Raw genomic sequence first — 23636 nt, forward strand, 5'->3', positions numbered from 1 at the left:
GTCTTATATGTATTTCTTACATTATTCATCATATGTCCCATTATTTTATCCCTCCACACTCTGGTCCAGATTTATTTTTAATTTTTATTGAGGTACATACAATAAAATGCACAAATCTTAGTGTACAAGCTCAATGAATATAGGCATATATATATACCCACATATAACCATCATCCAGATCAAGATATCAAATATTCTAATTTTTTTCTCCTTCACCTATTTCACCCATGCCCCACCCACCTCCCCTCTGGCAAGCACAAGTCTATTCTCTGTGGCTATGAGTTAATTTCATTTTTGTTTGTTCATCTCTTTTGTTTTTAAGATTCCACATACAAGTAAAATCATATAGTCTTTGTCTTTCTCTACCTGGCTTATTTCACATAGCATAATACCCTGTAGGTCCATCCATGTTGTCACTATTGGCAAGATTTCATTCTTTTTGATGGCTAAGTAACATTCCATTGTATCTATATAGCACATCTCTTTATCCATTCATACATCAATGGACACTTAGGCCACCTCCATATCTTAGCTACTGTAAATAATGTTGCAATAAACACAGGAGTTTTTGTTTTCTTTGGGCATATTACAAGAAGTGGAATTACTGGGCCATATGTTATTTCTATTTTTAGCTTTGTGAGAAATCACCAGCCTGCTCTCCATAGTGGCTGCACCATTTTGCAATCCCACCGGGAGTGTACAAGGGTTCCCTTTTCTCTACATCCTTGCCAACACTTATTATTTCTTGTCTTATTGATATTAGCCATTCTGACTGGTGTGAGGTGATATCTCATTATGGTTTGATTTGCATTTCTCTGATGATTAGCAATTCAGAGCATCTTTTCATGTGTCTGTTGACCATCTGTATGTCTTCTTTGATTTGCTTTTTTGGTGTCAAGTTGTATGAGTTCTTTATATATTTTGGGCATTAACCACTTATCAGATATATTATTGCAAATATATTCTCCCATACAGTAGGTTGCCTTCTCATTTTATTAATTTTTACCTTTGCTGTACATACCTTTTTAGGTTGATATAGTTCCACTTGTTTATTTTTGCTTTTGTTTCTCTTTGCCATTTTTCAATATTACTGTCATTATGGTCATTATGCAGTATTATCATTGCTCAGAGCATTTGTTTCAAAACATGAATTTTGTTTTTTAATAGATTCCAGTTAATTTCCCTTGATGGATCAAGGGAACTTTAAAGATTTACAAGTACTCAAGACACAAAGGAACTAACACCTTTCATTTATTTTCAAAAGCTCTATTTATTTCATCTATTTCCCTGGCTCAAAATCTTCATAACTTCTTGCTTACATTTACTGCTAGAGATGTAGCCATCACAGTAGCCATCTGTCAGAAAGTAGCAATTAGTTTAGCATGTCACAAACCTGCTGTCAATATTGTATGCATACTATATGTTCATAATAAAGTATTATTGCTATTAATGAAGACACTATATTTCAAGAACCACTCTATCAGAAATTCCATTACAGAAATGAAGATAATATAATAGATGTAGAGAAAATAGGGCCTGAATGACTTCATTGCCAAGAATGAGTAAGTGTCCTCAACTGAACTATCACCACAATATATAGAGGCTTGTGGTTTGACAGTTGAGAGCACAGGATTTGATGTGAAGCCCTTCAAACCTTTGTTCAACCATTTATTAGCCATATGTCTTTAAGCAATTTATTTAACTTCTCTATACCTCAGTGTTCTCATCTATAAAAATAGGAATAACAGCAGTGCCTACTTTATTAGGATTTTTCAAAATAAAGCATTAAATAAAAATGAATATAGAACTCTAAGCCCAGTGACCAGAAAAAAAAATAGTCAATAAATATCAAAAACTATTGTGGATACCTTTTTTTTCTCTTTGCAGTTTGCATGTCTTTTTCTCTTTGTCTTTGGACCTGATCATCCCAATATTCTCTCCAAAACAAAGCATATGCCTTTCTTCAGCAGTCTGCCTTTGCTTCATAGCAACTACTTTAGTGTTTTTCCATCTCAGACTTCAGGATATCACCTTAGTTCACTGCAGACATACTTCAGGAAAGCAGCAGTGCGTAATGGAAAGAGGTTTAGACACAGCATTGTCCAACAGTAGGTTGCCTTCTGTTGTATATACAACAGAAATGTAATGTACGTTAACGTGTATTTTCAAATTTTCTACTAGCCACAATAAAAAGGGAAAAAGAAATAGGTGAAATTAATTTATTTTACTTAATATATCCAAAATACTATCATTTTTAACACTGACAGTAGTCATATCTCAAGGGCCCACTAGCCACATATGCCTACTGTATCAGACAGTATAGGTTTAGAGTCAAGTGAACCTGGATGTACATTCTGACTCTGCTGTGTACTTGTTACTTACTTGCTAAATCTGAGTTTCATCATGTTAAAAATAACTATCTCCAGATATTTAGAGCAGTTAAAGAAAAATGGCATTTACAAAGTGCTTCGCACAATACCTGACACACAGGGTGCTCACTAAGTGAGAATTTCTTCATCCTAACCTTCTACTCTAGACCTGAATACTGGCTCCATATGGTGTAATCTGTGACCTAGCCTTAGTTCCTTCCCTTCCACCTCCACTAGAAATTACAGCCCTTTCCCCACCTGCCTCTCTCCATGCTTCCTGGAAGCTATGAACTTGACTGTGTGGACTTCTAGAAACCATGGGCCCTCTTAGTCATGACACAAGTAGGGGGGTCCCAAGAAAGTAAAATGACCTGTGCATGAATGTTCCCTACCCTCTGGCCCTGCTTCATGCACCTTCCCAGCTGTTATCACTGCTGCAGGTTCCCCAGCAACTGCCATCAACAGCAATCCTTCTTCATTTGAAGATAGACTAACCCCAGAAATTTAAAACATGAGGATCATTCTGCAAAATGACTTCAAAGGTATCAAGGTCAAAAAAAAGACAAGTAACAACCAAGGAACTATCACAAACTAGCGGAGAAGAGAGAGACATAAAAAATGAAATATGGGACCCTGTGTAGGATCTCGGTCTAGAAAAAGGACATTAGTGGGAAACCTGGTGAAACTCAAATAGTTAATATTATTATAACAGTGTCAATTTCCTGGTCTCAATAATTGTACTATGGTTTGTAATAATGCTATTGGGGGGAAGGGGCATAAGATGAATAAAGTCTGAGTATCTAGTGGATAATGTGGTAACTATAGTTGATAACACTGCATGGATAATTGAAACCTGCTAACAGAGTAGAACTTAAATGTTCTCACCCAAAACGAAAAAAAAAGTAAATATAGGAGGTGGTGGATGTGTTAATTAACTCAATGGAGGGAATCTTTCACAATACACAGGTATATCAAATCATCCATTATACACTTTATATAACCTACAATTTTGTCGATTATACCTCAATAAAGCTGAAAAAATTATTAGGGAGTATTGGGATTTCTCTATACTATTTTTACAACCTTTCTTTAAGTCTCACATTATTTTTAAATAAAAAGTTAAAACACTTTTCAATGTGATTACTTGAAACTTTATTATGAAAAAACCTGTGTCCCAATGGATTTATTAATTGATATATCAATGTAAAGACAGAGCTACTTATGTTCAGCCTTTGGCACTAAGGCCATCACACAGGTTAATGAAAAGTTAATTTCAAGGTAAACAAAATTCACTCTAATCGCCACTCTTAGTTTGCAAATCCACTAAGAGAATATGGTGTTCACCTACAAATAGTCGGTAAAACTGAGGACTTGATGACAGGAAATAATGCTTTGTGTAACCAGTAATGTTATTAAATAAATATACTTTTTGATTTCACATTATGAACAACATGCCTAAACAATAGCTCCACTGAGACAAACTTTTTACAGAAAGAAAGAAAGACAGGAAAAGATAAGAAAGAGATGCAAAGAAGCATACTACAATACACACCCCCTCAGACCTTCCATGCTTTAGGAAACAGCCTTAGCCAATAAGCTCTGAACAAAACCCCTTGCAATAGAAGGGACAGTCTGTTCTGCTACCACATGTATTTCTGTAGCATCAAATTAGCTCATAGGCAATTGGTAAATGGAGAAAGGATTTCAGTATAAAGCAAAAGTTGCATTGGTTCCCAGATCATTAATGTTTTGCCTCACTAATAATAGCAACTGAAGGCTAAGTATACTAACAGCAGTAAGCCAGGAAGGAATCAGTATTATACATTTAACCCTTCTCTGAGAAGTGCTTATTGCAAGGCTAACCCTGATCTTTGTTTTTTAAATATAAGTAAATAAATAGATAAAACACAGTAACATAAAACAACAGGCAGAGCCTACATCTCTGGTATCAGTACATTTTGTACAAAGCTTGCAATCATTTCTCCACTTGAAACTTATGATGATAATGTACCTCTGCCCTTGTATACATAGATAGGCTCAACCGTTCCCTACACCACTTCACCTTTTTCATTTGAAGTAAAAGCCTACATTTCTGCAGTGTTTATTATATGTTTCATGTCTTTTAAAGTGTGCTAGCAGTTTTATTGGAATTGCTCTCATTAGTGCTCTGGTTATACAGCTGCATAAGAGCAACTAATTTAAGTATGAATTTGCAAGCTGTCAAGTTTTACAGAATTATATATATAATATTATGGAAGAAATGCTATATTTTCATATATTCTGAATAAATAAAACACTACACTAATTTTTTAAAATATAAAGTATCACATTACTTTGTTTCCAAAGATTATTTGTATATCAATGAAATGTTATTAATATGAATTTGTAAACAAATGGCAAGCTATATTTCATATTTAGGCTTAAATTCAAAATTTCCTCATGCATTTCTGTATAAGTCACATATTTGTTAAATAGAATGTTCTGATGTAGCAATGACAATTATCACCTAAGTTAAAACCAGACTGATGCATTTTTCTAAGAAAAGCAAATATTCAGTGGTGTTTTACATGGATTAAATGTATATTAATGACCATTAATCAAACATCAATCATTTCAAATGAAGCAGTCTATAAAATATATAAAAATATAAGGACATATGTCCAGAAAACATTTTTGCTCATAAAACTAAAAAGACACTTTAAATAGGGTCTTTCATACAACATTGCATCATACTTAGGTAGAATTTAGTAAAAGTCTTCTGGGTAAAATTGTAACATTTCTAGAATCTCTCGCTTGGCTTTAGTGCATTTGCATATCCTCAGGGGTGGAGAGAAGTTCATCTCCATGTCAATGGGTAATTACCTGGGCAACCTAGGGCATGTCAGAACCTGAGAGTTTGAGGGGAGGAGCTGGCTTGCTTGCTTGCTTCCTTCCAGGGCAGGGGAGAGAGATGGTGCTGGACTGCAGTTTGTAAGCAATAAATGGGTTTTAAACTTTATTTCTCCTTTTGACTGATTTCAGTTTTTAGAGGTATTTTGTCCCAGGATTTCCTCTCCCCAGACTTACATCTGGCAGAATTCGGCCGGATTCCTCTGAACCCGAAATCTGTCATAATGGGTGCAACCTTTGGGAGGGCTGCTTCTGCAGATGGTGGGGAGGCCCCAGTGGATGCAGTGGCAGAGGGTGCTACTTCACCTGTTATTATCCCCTCAGCTGTGGGGCTTCCAAGTTGGGAACCCCTAGTGGGGAACTGGTCTAGGGTAAAGTACCTCTTAGAGGGGTGGTGCCTTCCCCAGAACTGGGAAGGGTGGAAACACTGGAAGCTGCAGAATTAGCCCTCTATGAGTTGGAAGACTGCTTGGAGACCTTAGAGGATCGTATAGTGGCTGGCATTGTAGGTTCCATTTCATCAAAATAGTAGAAAATGTTATACAGGAGAAAGAGAGGATTATCAAGAGGGTTAGCGAGGAAAGAGAGGAACTTAGGTGGGAGAGAGACACACTTCAGCATCACTTGGAGGAGCTGGGTGATAACCTATAGGATGCTGTTAAAGAAGAGAGGTAGTTACTGAAAAGACAGGTCACACTCCTAGAAGATTCCTTAGCAGCGGCGAGGGGGTAGACGGCAGGAGAAGCCGCATTGCAGGAGGCTGTGGGGGAGAAAGAGGAAAGAGTAGTGCTTTCAGCCCTGGAAATGGTGGAGGAGGAGCCATTGGTGGAGAAGCCTGAGGGAGAAGAGGAGGAGGTGGGGCCATTGGCGGATCTGCTACCCAGGCCACTGCAAGAGGTACCATCTTCTCCTGTTTTAAAGGTCCACCCAGCTGTAATTAAGAAAATAAAAACAAACAACCACAGGCTTGTCAGGGGGAGGAGCAGCCCCCTCCCCAGGTTGTGGAGCACTCCCATGCTTCACCCCTATACCCAGGACGAGCTGGTAGACCTGAGCATCCCATATAGGCAGAGGGCACCAGAATCTCTGCCTACATGTCTTTTACATCTCTGGGATGTAGGGGTGGAAAAATGTGTCGGGTACTGGGATGAGTAGAATGGCTTCCCAGACGATTCACCCTTCCCTCCAGCAGTGGTTGCAAAATGACCATCATGCCTCTGGGAATCAGACACTCCTGGAATGGCTGACCACTGCCATCAGGGTAGTTTGGCTTAATCAGAGTGATTTACCATATTCTCCCAGTAGTTGGAAAACGTATGCAGAGCTTCACTTCAACAGGTACTGCAGGAATTGGGTATGAAAAATATCATCTATAATATGGACCTCCAGGGCCCTGATGAGGAGTTGTTCACTATAGGAATGAGAAATCTGGTGCTGCACACAGCTCCCACATCTCTCTTTGGGTCCCTAGTGAATACTCTTGCCCCCCACCTAGAGCAACCCATAAGTGAGGCTACTTGTACTTTAGCAGATCTGAGGGAGGTTGAAACAATAAGGGCACAGAGGGAAGTACGGGCCATGACTGAAAGGAGAAGTGCAAAAGGCCCCATGAAGGTCTCGAGGACCCAGATGTAGGTTGATTTGATAAAGGCTGGGGTAGTGAGAGAAAAACTCAGTGGGCAGCCCAATAGAATATTGTTAGAACTGTGGCACCAATTAAAGCCAGAGCAGCAGTTACAGCCACTGAGGTCCAGGACATGGAAACCAGAGTCAAGGCCTCATGCCCTGACTGTGTCTCTGCAAAACTTCATGGGGGACAGTACTCAGGATTTGCCTGAGCCCTCACCCCGACAGGAGGACAATGAGGCATTGTGGTTTGACTGAGGGGGGTTAAAGTCCACACCTTGGGAGACATGGTGGGGAATAGAAGCCACTTGTAGAATTAGCAATTCATTGGTCCCCTGTGAATGTACAATGTGTCCTGGCACTGGTGGACACAGGAGCTGAGTGTTCTTTGATTCATGGCAACCCTGAGCGTTTTCCCGAGACCCCTGCTGTGATAGATGGCTATGGAGGTAAGGCAATTAGAGTGAAGAAAGCCCAAATCTCATTGGGGATAGGGTGTTTACCCCCAAAGGAGTATACTGTGTACATTTCTCCCATCCCTGAATATGTTTTGGGAGTAGATGTTCTGCAAGGCCTGTGGTTACAGACCACTGCAGGTGAGTTCAGATTGAAGGTACCTGTGGTAAAGGCAGTTCTGAGGGGACATGCTAAGCACCCACCTGTAGCTCTGCCTGTACCTCAGTGGGTCACAAATACTAAGCAGTATAAATTGCCTGGGGGCACAAGGAAATTGAAGAAAGTCTACAGGAGTTGGAAAGGGTAGGCATCATAAAGCCCACTCATAGTCCTTTTAATTCCCCAGTGTGGCCAGTGAGAAAGCCAGATGGCTCCTGACATATGACTATAGACTACAGGGAACTGAATAAAGCCACAGCCTTTTACATGCTGCTGTCTCGCCATAGCAGACATTCTGGATGCCCTCAGCCATGAACTGGGAACCTATCATTATGTAGTAAACCTTGCTAATGCATTCTTCTCTATTGACATAGCACAGGAAAGCCAGGAAGAGTTTGCCTTCATGTGGGAAGGCCAGCAGTGGACATTCACTGTCCTTCCACAGGGATATCTCCACAGTCCCACCATCTGTCATGGAATTGCAGCCCAGGACTTGGCCACATGGAAGAAACCGCAAAGAGTGCAGTTGTATCACTACATTGATTCTCACATATGATTCTCTTTCAGATTTAGAAAGGGCAGTTACTAGACTGTTGCAACATCTGCAGGAAAAAGGATGGGCTGTGAACAGCACCAAGGTTCAGGGACCTGGTTTGTTTGTGAAATTCTTGGGGGTTGTCTGGTAAGGTGAAACTAAAGTTGTTCCTGAAGCAGTTATAGACAAGGTCCAGGCTTTCCCCACCCCAACCACTGTGGAAGCATTACAAGAGTCTTTGGGTCTTTTAGGTTACTGGAGATTGTTTATTCCACACTTGGCACAAATTCTGAAGCCCTTATACCAGTTGGTATGAAAGGGCATCAGGTGGTACCTGGGCAACCGAGGGCGTGTCTGAACCTGAGAGTTTAAGGGGAGGGGCTGGCTTCCTTGCTTGCTTGCTTGCTTCCTTCTGGAGCAGGGGAGAGAGACAGCACTGGACTGCAGATTTTAAGCAATAAATGGATTTTAAATTTTATTTCTCCTTTTGACTGATTTCAGTTTTTAGAGGTATTTTGCCCAGGATTTCCTCTCTCTGGACTTACAAGGCTTTTGTTTCTTTTTTTTAAAAAAAAATTATTACTTGATGATTTGTTGTTAAATAACACTAATCAATAAGCATTCTTTTACATAAATAGTTCCTCCTAGCAACAAGCATTATGAATTAAAATTTATGTTACTTGTATATGACAGAGATATAACACACAACTCATAAAAAATACAGTTTAGCCAAAGTAGCTATAACTTATCATATCAATATCAATTTGAATATACTGGTTTTGAAATTAATTTATATAATAAATATCAATTACTTTAATATTTACATAAAAGAACAGTGTTCACTTTTTAACATTATCCATGATATACTAGAGTACTTTTATAGACCCATGCAACCCTGAATTTCAAGGAGAATTTTTTCCCCCAAAATTACCTATTCAAATGCACTTGCTTAGAGATAGCATGTTTCTCTCAGAAAAAAAAAAAAAAAAGCATGATTGTCTCCTTATAGTGTGACCTCTTTCACTTGGTGGGTATCCTCTCCATCACTGACTAAGTTAGGATGTAACCTTGTCAAACTAAAGGCAAAAGAATAATGTGCACTTGACAGGCTAACCCAGCACGGAAAAGGTTGTTAAAAGAGGTTGCAAGAACAGTACTCTGAATGACAAAATAAAACTATACTCCAAAGAGTAGGTTAATATTAAAGAAAGCACTCATGAACATGAGAAGCATTTAATCCCCATCCTTGGATGCCTGCCATACAAAACTCCACTCAAATATATCTATTTCATTAGTTACTGACCAGATTTAGTAATTATGTTCTCAAGTGAATCCTTGTAGAACACGCTTAAGGGAGAAACATTTATAAAATACCTACTTCCACGAAGTACTAGCCAAAGTATGAACAAGTAGATCATGTTTTGCATTTAGCAAACAATTATAAATAATCATCCAACAAAAAACATTCATTCCAATTCAAGAAACAGAAATATAAATTGGAAGTCCTCTTAGTAGGAATTTACTATCATTAAAACGAATGACAGGAGGTGGAGACAAGATGGCGGCATGAGTAGAGCAGCCGAAATCTCCTCCCAAAACCACATATATTTATGAAAATATAACAAAGACAACTCTTCCTAGAATAGAGACCAGAGGACACAGGACAACATCCAGACAACATCCACACCTGCGAGAAACCAGCGCCTCGTAAAGGGGGTAAGAGACAAGCCCCAGAATGGCGGGACCACAGCGTCCCTCCCCCAGCTCCCGGCAGGAAGAAAAGAGTCGAAGCAGGGAGGGAGAGGGAGCCCAGGAATGCAAAACACCCAGCCCCAGCCATCTGGACCAGAGCACAGACACAGTGCATGCGTGGGATGCTGGAAACTAGGGAAACAGGACAGCAAGACGTGTGAGCAGGTCCCTGAGGCCGGCACGCGGGGACAAAGAAAAACGAGCAGCATTTTTTTCTTTTTTTTTATTTTTATTTTTTTTTTTTTTTTTGCGAGTGCTTTTTGGAAGTCTTAAAGGGACAGGGACCTCAAAACTGGATGGAAGCATCCCGGGACACTAAGTCTGGCAGCAGAGAATCTGGGGATCTCTAGGCAATCTAACCCCTGGGCAGCAGGGAGCACAGAGGCCCCTCATGGACATAAATAGCCTCCTGGCCGCTTCCCTACGAACGCGGCTCCACCATATCAGAGAAGGGGCCCGAGGCAAGCCACGCACACAGCAACAGTGGAGATAAACTCCATAGCAGCCGGGCAGCAATCAGAAGCCCTGTCTATGCGCAGCTGCCCAGCACAAGCCACTAGAAGTCGCTGTTCTCCCAGGAGAGGAAGGCCACAAACCAAAAAGAAGGAAAGTTCTTCCAGCCGTCACTCGTGCCAGCTCTGCAAACTATCTCTATCACCATGAAAAGGCAAAATTACAGGCAGACAAAGATCACAGAGTCAACACCTGAGAAGAAGACAGACCTAAGCAGTCTTCCTGAAAAAGAATTCAAAATAAAAATCATAAACATGCTGACAGAGATGCAGAGAAATGTGCAAGAGCTAAGGGATGAAGTTCGGAGGGAGAGCACAGATGCCAGGAAGGAGATGACAGAAGTGAAACAAACTCTGGAAGAATTTATAAGCAGAATGGATAAGATGCAAGAGGCCATTGATGGAACAGAAACCAGAGAACAGGAACGAATAGAAGCTGACACAGAGAAAGATAAAAGGATCTCCAGGAATAAAACAATGTTAAGAGAACTGTGTGACCAATCCAAAAGGAACAATATCTGTATTACAGGGGTAACAGAAGAAGAAGAGAGAGAAAAAGGGATAGAAACTGTCTTTGAAGAAATAATTGATGAAAACTTCCCCAAACTGGGGGAGAAAATAATCGAACAGACCAAGGAAATACACAGAACTCCCAACAGAAATGACCCAAGGAGGACACCACCAAGACACATAATAATTAAAATGGCAATGATCAAGAACAAGGAAAGAGTTTTAAAGGTAGCTAGAGAGAAACGGATCACCTATAAAGGAAAACCCATCAGGCTATCATCAAACTTCTCGACAGAAACCTTACAGGCCAGAAGAGAATGGCATGATATATTTAATGTAATGAAACAGAAGGGCCTTGAAACAAGGATACTTTATCCAGCACAATTATCATTTAAATATGACGGAGGGATTAAACAATTCCCAGACAAGCAAAAGTTGAGGGAATTTCCCTCCCACAAACCACCTCTACAGGACATCTTACAGGGACTGCTCTAGATGGGAGCACTCCTAAAAAGAGCACAAAACAAAACACCCAACATATGAAGAAAGGAGGAGGAGGAATAAGAAGGGAGAGAAGAAAAGAATCTCCAGACAGTGTATAGAACAGCTCAATAAGCGAGCTAACTTAGGAAGTAAGACACTAAAGAGGCTAACCTGGAACTTTTGGTAACCATGAATTTAAAGCCTGCAATGGCAATAAGTACATATCTTTCAAAAGTCACCCTAAATGTAAAAGGACTGAATGCACCAATCAAAAGACACAGAGTAATACAATGGATAAAAAAGCAAGAACCATCTATATGCTGCTTACAAGAAACTCACCTCAAACCAAAAGACATGCACAGACTAAAAGTCAAGGGATGGAAAAACATATTTCAGGAAAACAACAGCGAGAAGAAAGCAGGGGTTGCAGTACGAATACCAGACAAAATAGACTTCAAAACAAAGAAAGTAACAAGAGATAAAGAACGACACTACATAATGATAAAGGGCTCAGTCCAACAAGAGGATATAATCATTCTAAATATATATGCACCCAACACACAAGCACCAGCATATGTGAAACAAATACTAACAAAACTAAAGGGGGAAATACACTGCAATGCATTCATTTTAGGAGACTTCAACACACCACTCACCCCAAAGGATAGATCCACCGGGCAGAAAATAAGTAAGGACACGGAGGCACTGGACAACACACTAGAACAGATGGACCTACTAGACATCTATAGAACTCTACATCCAAAAGCAACAGGATATACATTCTTCTCAAGTGCACATGGAACATTCTCCAGAATAGACCACATACTAGCCCACAAAAAGAGCCTCAGTAAATTCCAAAAGACTGAAATTCTATCAACCAACTTTTCAGACCACAAAGGTATAAAACTAGAAATAAATTCTACAAAGAAAACAAAAAGGCTCACAAACACATAGATGCTTAACAACATACTCCTAAATACTCAATGGATAAATGAACAAATTAAAATAGAGATCAAGGAATATATGCAAACAAATGACAACAATAGCACAAAGCCCCAACTTTGGTGGGACGCAGCGAAAGCAGTCTTAAGAGGAAAGTATATAGCAATCTAGGCACACTTGAAGAAGGAATAACAATCCCAAATGAATAGTCTAACATCACAATTATCGAAACTGGAAAAAGAAAAACAAAAGAGGCCTAAAGTCAGCAGAAGGAGGGACAAAATAAAGATCAGAGAAGAAATAAACAAAATTGAGAAGAATAAAACAATAGCAAAAATCAATGAAACCAAGAGCTGGTTCTTTGAGAAAATAAACAAAATAGATAAGCCTCTAGCCAAACATATTAAGAGAATCAACACAAATTAATAGAATCAGAAATGAGAATGGAAAAATCATGACAGACTCCACAGAAATACAAAGAATTATTAAAGACTACTATGAAAACCTATATGCCAACAAGCTGGAAAACCTAGAAGAAATGGACAACTTCCTAGAAAAATACAACCTTCCATGATTGACCCAGAAAGAAACAGAAAATCTAAACAGACCAATTACCAACAATGAAATTGAAGCGGTAATCAAAAAATTACCCAAGAACAAAACCCCCAGGCCAGACGGATTTACCTAGGAATTTTATCAGACACACAGAGAAGACATAATTCCCATTCTCCTTAAAGTTTTCCAAAAAATAGAAGAGGAGGGAATACTCCAAAACTCATTCTATGAAGCCAACATCACCCTAATACCAAAAGAGGCAAAGACTCCAACAATAAAGAAAATTACAGGCCAATATCCCTGATGAATGTAGATGCAAAAATACTCAATAAAATATTAGCAAACCGAATTCAAAAATGTAAAAAAAGGATCATACACCATGACCAAGTGGGATTCATCCCAGGGATGCAAGGATGGTACAACATTCGAAAATCCATCAACACCATCCACCACATCAACAAAAAGAAAGACAAAAACTACATGATCATCTCCATAGATGCTGAAAAAGCATTTGACAAAATTCAACAGCCATTCACGATAAAAACTCTCAGCAAAATGGGTATAGAGGGCAACTACCTCAACATAATAAAGGCCATATATGATAAACCCACAGCCAACATTATACTGAACAGCGAGAAGCTGAAAGCTTTTCCTCTGAGATCGGGAACAAGACAGGGATGCCCACTCTCCCCACTGTTATTTAACATAGTACTGGAGGTCCTAGCCACAGCAATCAGACAAAACAAAGAAATACAAGGAATCCAGATTGGTAAAGAAGAAGTTAAACTGTCACTATTTGCAGATGACATGATAATGTACATAAAAAACCCTAAGGAGTCCACTCCAAAACTACTAGAACTGATATAGGAATATAGCAAAGTTGCAGGATACAAAATTAACACACAGAAATCTGTGGCTTTCCTATACACTAACAATAAACCAATAGAAAGAGAAATAAGGAAAATAACTCCATTCACAATTGCATCAAAAAGAACAAAATACCTAGGAATAAACCTAACCAAAGAAGTGAAAGACCTATACCCTGAAAACTACAAGTCACTCTTAAGAGAAATTAAAGCTGACACTAACAAATGGAAACTCATCCCATGCTCTTGGCTAGGAAGAATTAATATCGTCAAAATGGCCATCCTGACCAAAGCAATATACAGATTTGATGCAATCCCTATCAATTTACCAGCAACATTCTTCAATGAACTGGAACAAATAGTTCAAAAATTCATATGGAAACACCAAAGACCCCGAATAGCCAAAGCAATCCTGAGAAAGAAGAATAAAGTAGGGAGGATCTCACTCCCCAACTTCAAGCTCTACTACAAAGCCATAGTAATCAAGACAATTTGGTACTGGCACAAGAATAGAGCCACAGACCAGTGGAACAGATTAGAGACTCCAGACATTTACCATATATGGTCAATTAATATTCGATAAAGGAGCCATGGACATACAAACGGGAAATGACAGTCTCTTCAACAGATTGTGCTGGCAAAAATGGACAGCTACATGTAAGAGAATGAAACTGGACCACTGTCTAACCCCATACACAAAAGTAAATTCAATATGGATCAAAGACCTGAATGTAAGTCATGAAACCATTAAACTCGTGGAAAAAAACATAGGCAAAAACCTCCTAGACATAAACATGAGTGACCTCTTCTTGAACATATCTCCCCGGGCAAGGAAAACAAAAGCAAAAATGAACAAGTGGGACTATATTACGCTGAAAAGCTTCTGTACAGCAAAAGACACCATCAATAGAACAAAAAGGTACCCTACAGTATGGAAGAATATATTTGTAAATGACAGATCTGATAAAGGCTTGACATCCAAAATATATAAAGAGCTCACCCACCTCAACAAACAAAAAATAAATAATCCAATTAAAAAATGGGCAGAGGAACTCAACAGACAGTTCTCCAAAAAAGAAATACAGATGGCCAAAAGACACATGAAAAGATGCTCCACATCGCTAATTATCAGAGAAATGCAAATTAAAACCACAATGAGGTCTCACCTCACACCAGTAAGGATGGCTACCATCCAAAAGACAAACAACAACAAATGTTGGTGAGGTTGTGGAGAAAGGGGAACCCTCCTACACTGCTGGTGGGAATGTCAATTACTTCAACCATTGTGGAAAGCAGTATGGAGGTTCCTCAAAACACTCAAAATAGACTTACCATTCGACCCAGGAATTCCACTCCTAGGAATTTACCCTAAGAATGCAGCACTCCAGTTTGAAAAAGACAGATGCACCCCTATGTTTATCACAGCACTATTTACAATAGCCAAGAAATGGAAGCAACCTATGTGTCCATCAGTAGATGAATGGATAAAGAAGATATGGTACATATACACAATGGAATATTATTCAGCCATAAGAAGAAAACAAATCCTACCATTTGCAGCAACATGGATGGAGCTAGAGGGTATTATGCTCAGTGAAATAAGCCAAGCAGAGAAAGACAAATACCAAGTGATTTCACTCATATGCAGAGTATAAGAACAAAGGAAAAACTGAAGGAACAAAACAGCAGCAGAATCACAGAACCCAAGAATGGACTAACAGGTACCAAAGAGAAAGGGACTGGGGAGGATGGGTGGGTAGGGAGGGATAAGGGGGTGCAGAATAAAGGGGATATTATGATTAGCATGCATAATAGTGGGGGTGGGAGAAAGGGGAGGGCTGTACAACACAGAGAAGACAAGTAGTGTTATACAACATTTTGCTATGCTGTTGGACAGTGACTGTAAGGGGGTTTGTGGGGGGGACCTGGTATAGGGGAGAGCCTAGTAAACATAATGTTCTTCATGTAATTGTAGTTTAATGAAAAAAAAAAAAAAAGAAGAGGGGGATTACTCCCTGATAGGATAAAACTAACTGCAAATCACCGATTAATGCATGCTTTAAATATCCTTAATTTTGATCATTTAAAGGGTGTCAGATGATCAGCTATGGAAGTACATTTTTCTGATAACATTCCTTTTTCTTAAAAAAAAGAGAAAAAGGCAGTTCCTGTGTGGTGATCTCCAATAACTTCTGCACAATGGTATAAAGGGCATATCAAAGTGTGGGCAAAGGGTTTGTTTGTGTTTATACAGAGGATCGAAGTCTAATTTGGCTACCCAGAAAACGAATTAAGATACGATATGAAGAAGAACTTCCAACATCAACATTCTCTGGAAGAGTCATTCCAAAAGATGATCATCAAAAAACTTCAACAAAGATCTTGGCGCTGTTGCAGTTGTAGCTGCATTCATCCCACCGGTTCCTGGACTTGCCATTGGAATGAAGAAGGAGATATCTAAGCTGGCCTGTGCATACAGTAAAACAACAAATTTGACTGGATCTATACTGTCATAACTCAACCAAGAATTAGGAGAAGTGCAAGTTGCAGCGCTCCAAAATCTTGCGACTATAGACTATCTACTGTTAAAAGAACATATGGGATGTGAACAGTTCCCAGGAATGTGTTGTTTTTATTTGTCTGATTTTTCTCAAAATATTCAAATTCAGTTAGACAATATCCATCATATCATTGATAAGTTTTCACAAATGCCTAGGGTGCCTAACTGGTTTTCTTGGTTTCACTGGATATGGCTGGTAATTTTAGGTCTGCTCTGGTTATGTAGCTGTATTCCTATTATGTTAATGTGTGCACACAATTTAATTAGTAATTTAAAACCTATACATGCTTATGTTACACTACAAGAAGATATGTCAAAGAAATAATCAATCTTCCCATGTTTTCTTCTGTCTGCTACTTCTATAGCTTCTCTTCTTCCTTCATAATTACAACCCCTAAGTAGAATTCGTGCCTCATATCGAAATTACTGAGTGTCATAATTCTTCCAAGTGGTAAAGATACCTCAAGACAAATGCTGGGCATAGAAGCCACAGGGCATAAATCTGCAAAAAAGTAAAAAGCTAACCTTTTCAAACAATATGCTTCTCTCTCACTTGCCAACTTTACGTTTCCCTGTATGGCCCCAGAAGATGACTGGTTAGCCAGAGACGGGTAAGATTCCTCAAGGGAGGAACAACCTTAGACAGGCACAGTCGCAGGGGAGCCATCAGGTGAGAAATTGGGGATCAACAGAGGGGAGGCTTAGAACCTCACCTCCCGTTTTGAGAGAAATCTTCTGCGTCCGTGGATGTTTTGTTGCCCTTGTCTAGCTTGGATTAATACTTAGTCTAAAGGCACACACCTGATCATCTACATTTGCCCTCTTACAGCACTAAACTATGTTTTCTACCTTTATCTTGCATCTACCTACCACTTCAGCATTTTATTAAAAATAATAACAATAATAATAATAATAATAAGGGAGAAATGTGGGACTCACATATGAATCAAGTTTAAAAATCAGACGAATAATCATAATTGACCTGATTGTTTATAGTTCATGATGCGTGATCAAAACCGAAAGTTTCTGTGATGACTGCCCTTGCACTGTTCACCATGTAAGAACTTATTCACTATGTAAGAACTTGTTCACCATGTAAAACTTGTTCGTTATGCTTCAGAAGATTGGAGACTGTTGAGAATTAGGCATGGTGTTGATTAATGATTGTGCATTGAGTCCCCTATACAGAATTTTATTGTTGTTAACAACCATATGATCAATAAATATGAGAGATGCCCTCTCAAAAATAAATAAATAAAAATAAAACGAATGACAGCAACTGCTACATAAATTGCCACCCCAGTACACTAACTGGCATAACAGGGAACCATATCAAAGCATGTTTATAAGTAGCTGAAACCACATGAAATTAAGCAAGTTCTTGTGCAGTTTTCTCAGTGTGAACTTACTTTTTAAACAAAGGAAAAAATCTCAAATCTAAACCATTCAAGCATATACTAAGACTATGTATTATATCATTGTGTCAGTTATACACACATTGACATTCCTTTTCTAGATTAGGACAGGAATGAAATTGTTATTCCAAATTAGTCATACTAATTTAACAGAGAAACAGTGCCACCTTTTGGTCCCAAACAAAAGAGCCTCCAGTCTACTAGTCTTCCAAACCTGCTTCTTTTTCTCAGCTAAATTATTGATATATATATATATATATATAAATGTTACTGACTTTCATGTCACAATTACCATCTTCTACAAAATATTTTGTAGCCACACAAACTAATAAAACATGAGAATTACATAAAAGTTCATTCCAAAATGCAAAATTTCAAAACAATCCAAACTAATAACAAACATACATACTCTAGATCACTAATATAATAACTTATAATCAAAATTTTGTCAAATCCAAGTATGTCAACCAACTGATATGTTTCAATTATGAAATACATCATCCATTTCAATAGCTTAGTTACGTTTCAAAACTGATTTTTTTTAATGCACTGTATTTAAAATATACCTATTAATTTAATAATTTGACAATATGGTATTAACTATGGGTTACTAGTTAAATCAGACAATTATAAATAATTCCATACACAAATATCGGATGTTTCAATTTACTTACACCAATGACACAATGTCACCACGTTGTACTTCAAAATTCCTCACTTTCCAGTGGTTCAAAAGCACCACATCAGATGTTTGGCTCCCCCCAGGATTCAAAGAAGGCTAAAAAATAAGGAGAAAGAGACACATCTATCATTTGTATTTTCAATCTTCATGGTTCCTTGCACTTCATAGCTCTAGTGCAGTGCAATAAAACATTTCTAATATAGTAGCTTTCAATAAATTGCTGTTCTGAAATAACTGCAAATGATGAGTTTTCAAAAAGGCTCATTGGTATTCTTCACAGGTGAACCAGAAGGAAAAAAAAAAACATTACCAATACTTACTTGAAAAGAAAATGTGCTCTTCAAGTCTTTACCAAACTCCAATAAAGAGGTATGGAAATCTTTTAAGAACTTAAAAAACAGGAGGAAAAAGCAAATCAAACCTCCCAATAGATATTCAGATTGGATCTAATTCCTAGGTGGAACATTTAATTGTTCCATGTGGGAAAAAGTAGAAATAATCTCAAATCAACTAGGAAAACACCCATAGGAGATGCAAAGGGAACAAAAGAAACAAATGATGGGACAATCATGGACAACATGGCAATTTCCCACTTTGACCTCTTTTTTTGAGAGAGCAGGCAGCAAATGTCCTGGTCCCAGCTTATGCCTAAGAGGTGACCTTCATCCTAAGATTCAGACGCGTCTAGATGTGCCTGAGGATTGACAAAGGAGGAACTGAGCAATGTTTTGTGTAAGAATTCATCTAAAGATCAGGAACCATCTAGGCATAAAAATGTGATCCAGAGACCATGAAGCCAGAATACCGGTCACTTGGACGGGGGGGGCAGAAAAGGCCAGGGCATAGCAGGTGTGAAACCTACAGTGATAGTGGTGGGACCAAAGAATAAGGAAAGCTAGGAGGCCTTTCTCACCAGGGACTCCACAGGGTCTCTGAGAATGCCAGTGAGGGAAACAGCAATTTCTGTGGTGGTGGGAAAGGTGCCAAACCACCATGGAGGCTGTTTGCCTTCACTGATGGTGGCAGCAAGAGGAGACATGGCCACAGCAACCAGGGTGGAGTGAGGCCAGGCCCTGCAGCAGGAGGGACATATTCTTTTTTAAGATTCCTGGAATTATTTGTAGATTTTCCACAGAGCAGATATAGGCAAAGCTGCAGAAATTTTGTATGGGGGGCTATTATCATGACCTTATTTTTGACTCCCCAGGTTTTTTGGAGCCAAAAAGTATTCATTATCCTTGGAGATCTTAAATACTCCCACAGCTTCTACCAACTCCTTTATGTGATAAGGCCTAAATATTTCTTCAGTGTTAAGACGTTCCTCCTAATCATTTCACTTGACTCTCTAATGTAAAATTCAACATTATTAAAAGGAATGTCATCATTTCCTACCAAAAATTTTTTCTTCACTATTTTCTTATATCCTATTACCATTTTCCCAATTAACCAGCCTAAAATCTTACTTATCTCTATATTTCATATCCAACCGGTCACCAAGCTTTTCTCCTTCATACAAAAGCTTTGTCTTTCACTTACGCCTATCTTTTCTCTTCTACCATCATCTTATTTCAAGCACCCATCATCATATAACTCACCGTTGTCTTCACTAACCAGTCTTTCACCTCTAACTCAGAAAGGAATGATTCTATTTATTTCAGCTATATGATCTTAAGCAAGTTACTTAACATTATCATGCTTCAATTTCCTTACTAGTAAAATATTGATAATTAAGAACTGTTACTTAATAATTAAAAAATAATACTAGCCAATACTCACCACGTGCTTACCATGTGCACTCTTCTAATAACAATAGCCAGAAATACTGAGTGTTTATCATATACAAGTCCCTAAGGGCTTTACGTATATATTCACTTATTTGGTGAGATCATTCATTTAAAGTGCTTAGAACAGTACTTGACCTATAATTACGCTCTCAGTAACTTCCGTTATTGATATTACTACATCTCCATTTTAATTATGGGTAGTTTTGTACCCTTTCCCAGATTCCTCCTCTGGCTCTATCCCTAATAAGGAACAGAGCTGATATAGTAGGATAAATCCAAGGGGCTTTGTTGAGCCATGGTGCTAGAGAATGCATCTTTCACCATCATACAGTAAGGTTAGCCTGGAAGTGAGCCTTCACAGGGATTCATTCTCTCTCATTCCTATTCCGCAATCATATTCTCCCTCCAGCTCCCTCTTCCTCTCCCTCTCCATCCTTGAGTTCAGTATGTTGCAAGTCCTTTCCCCTTATGTCTTTGTGTTTTTCCTCCTATATAACTGATTTAATAAAGGTGGCCTAGGGGGAGACCATCAGAACCATAAAGAGAAATCTCCTCCTATTGCATTTTCACTGGGTTCATTTCTTTTCCTTGCCAACAGAATAGTGAAGAACAAAAGTGATTTAATTATTTTTCTGCTCTTCCTCAGTATCTTTCATTGGTGTTTTCAGAAGTTTGTGACCACCGCTCATAATAAGAAATGCATTTTACACTGCACCCAGTACACACATGCACAAACACACTTCTGAATAAAATTTCACAAAACAGTAATTACCTTTACTACATATACCTTGATATTTTATATTCTTTCCTAATCTATGTTTTTAAATTTCTGTATTTAACCAACCATACTAGTTTCACATCCACTATACTGATTTAACAACCTACTAACAAGTTGCTTCTACCATTACAATCTGTGGTTATTTCATCCACAGCATATTTAAATGTGTATTATAATTATTGCCTTATCTCTCTCTCCAAAAATCTACAGGCATTTTGAGAATAGATTGCCTATCATGCCTGTGTTCTTGACACCTCAGCACATAAGGTGATTAATAATTTTTAGTGGGAAGAAAAAAAATTTAAAGAAAAAAACAACCAATGAAATGCCCAGAAACTCCCTAATTAACATGCCCAAAACAGAGACCATATATGACCACAGCCCCCAATCATACTTCTATTGCCCCCTCCTTAGTTAGCAGTATTACCATTCACCCTATCCCCATACTAAAAGACTTGAGTCATCTTCAATTTAACTCTCACTTTGACTCTCCCATCATCAGACTTATGCTGTACCTACAGTGTCTTTTCCCTACTTGGAAAATTCTACTTATCTTTCAAAATGCAGCTCAGATGTTGGCTCCTCTGTGAAACTATAAAAACATTTCCTTACAGAAATTAGAAAAATACATCCAGATGCTCCAAGGCTGGGGACAAAAGAATCCCCATAGACTCAAATCTTGACATTTGGAATTCCCTTACAAAATCACTCATCCAACAATCTTTCTAATTCCAATTGTTAGAACCAAAAGGTAACTCATTGTAAACAAAAGACCAATGAAAAGGAAAAAAATCACAGAAGGAATTTTGTCTAATTTCAGACAGTCAAATATTAGAATCATCAGTCAACAACTGGAAGACCTTGTTTGAATTTATAAAGGTAAAAATTGAGTTTTCTTGACCTTCCCTCTCCTCCACAAGGTTAATCTTTCCCTCATCTGTGCTCCCTTAGCAAAACAGGTAAACTTCAAAGATAGTTCTTAAAACCTTATTATAAGTATATGCCTACACAAATGACTCTTTATTCAACTGTAAGCTTCTCAGTTGCAGAAATATTGTCTTATCCATTTTTGGGTACCCAGAAGAGTGGCTGGAAAATAGTATTTCTATACTTTGAAGTTTAAAAAATTAAACGTTTTTAAAAATATTTAAATAAGATGGTTCCTAAGCTACGTATATTACCTAAACAATGTGTACATCTTTTTCAATGAAAACATATTTTGGATATATATAGTAAGAAATATTTTGTTTCTCATCATGTTTGACAATTTAAGCGTTAGGAATAAAGTCGAAGAGTGCTTATTGTTATCCATAATGAACATAGAGAACACATTATTTCATTATATAAAATAGAATAAAGCAGAATAAAATTTTCATAAAAGAATAAAATTTTTTCATTACTGTTATTTATGAATATAAATACCACTTATAAAAAAAACTTCCTTGAATTGGGACACTGTTTTGTGACTCTGTGAAAGCCACAGTTCTTTGTACTTCAACTTAAAAATGTATTAAAAAGAAAAAGCACTTTACTTGTGAATTTTTTAAAACAACTTTTGGGAAGAAAAATAATGTACTAACTTCAAAATGAAAAACTTATATGAAAATGAAGAAAACCTCAGTTGGATGATGTTATTTTAGAAAAATTAGTAAACCATGTTGTTACTTAGAAATTTTACATCTTGCTTTCCCTTGTGGTGATGGCACTTTATGCTTCAGACAGAGCAAGCAATCTTTTCAAATCAAGTAAGTTAAACATATGAAATTTAAATGAAAAGCCATAAACTTTGGAAAACTCATATAGCCAGAGAGATTATGTTCTTGTCATATTGTTAGTACTTTAAATCCTAGATTCCCATCAAAATTATAACCAACTTAAAATAACAAAGTTCCTGGAAGTAAGAAATCTCAAAGAATAGTTAATCTACAAGTTGCCACCTGTATCTTAAAATGTGTGGCTGTGTCAGACATTCCTGCTAGAAGTCAAGGAGCTTCTCACTAATAAAGGGAAAAACACTCATAGTCATCAGAGTTACCAGAAAAGAACAGAACAAGCCCCACAGTTACTCGACCCAACTTTTCTTCAGTAACTTGCATCCTCACACTTAAGGTTAAAAAACAAACATTTTAGAGAAGTCTTTTGGATAGCCCTTTCTCTAAAGACAGTAAACTGTGTTCAAGTCTTGGTTCCATTTCCTTTCCTTACATTGCCAGATTACTTTAAACAAATTATTTAACCGAAGCCTTCCACATGCATAAATGGCACTTACAGCACCCCTAACCTCATCAGGTTGCTATGAGAATTAAATGAGAGGCTCCACAAAACATTCTTAACACAGTGCGTGATACAGAGAAAAGTCAACAAATACGATTATGATGATGTAGTGACAACAGAACACAAGGAAACAAAATCAAATACCTATTCTTTCCACAAGATTCAAGATAAGATTGAGCCTTTACATATTGCTCTGAATGTTTTCCCTTTTAAATACTAAACTGGAAGTCATCAGGCTGAAAATTCTAGCACTCATTTCTAAATTCTTGGTGATTGTTTTCTCATTTCCTTTAAACAAGATAAGTAAACATATTTTTATTTTGAATCTCAATTACTCTGCATTTAGGAACTAATCCTCCCAAAATTTAATGTGAACAACTAGTTAGTTATAAATATCTTCTATAAAATCTTTATGCCCACCAAGTTTTAAATTTTCATTTTTAAAACATACACGTATATACATGGACATATAAAAAGACATACATTAAA

The 23636-nt window shown here is 37.8% G+C and overlaps 1 protein-coding gene across 12 annotated transcripts in view; it reads right to left on the reverse strand.

Moving 5' to 3' along the window:
- The window catches only part of IMMP2L (inner mitochondrial membrane peptidase subunit 2), a 998090-nt gene that overhangs the window by 904343 nt on the left and 70111 nt on the right, over positions 1-23636 (reverse strand). For all 12 annotated transcript variants that reach the window (XR_005027164.2, XM_057504666.1, XM_036897412.2 and 9 more), the window contains exon 4: positions 18304-18407. Coding sequence is in view for 11 of the 12 variants with exons in the window: in XM_057504666.1 (XP_057360649.1) it covers positions 18304-18407 (104 nt within the window). In the remaining variant the exon portion in view is untranslated. The remainder of the gene's footprint in view (positions 1-18303; positions 18408-23636) is intronic.

The sequence above is a fragment of the Manis pentadactyla genome, chromosome 7 (genome assembly GCF_030020395.1).
Source record: "Manis pentadactyla isolate mManPen7 chromosome 7, mManPen7.hap1, whole genome shotgun sequence".
Taxonomy (NCBI): domain Eukaryota; kingdom Metazoa; phylum Chordata; class Mammalia; order Pholidota; family Manidae; genus Manis; species Manis pentadactyla.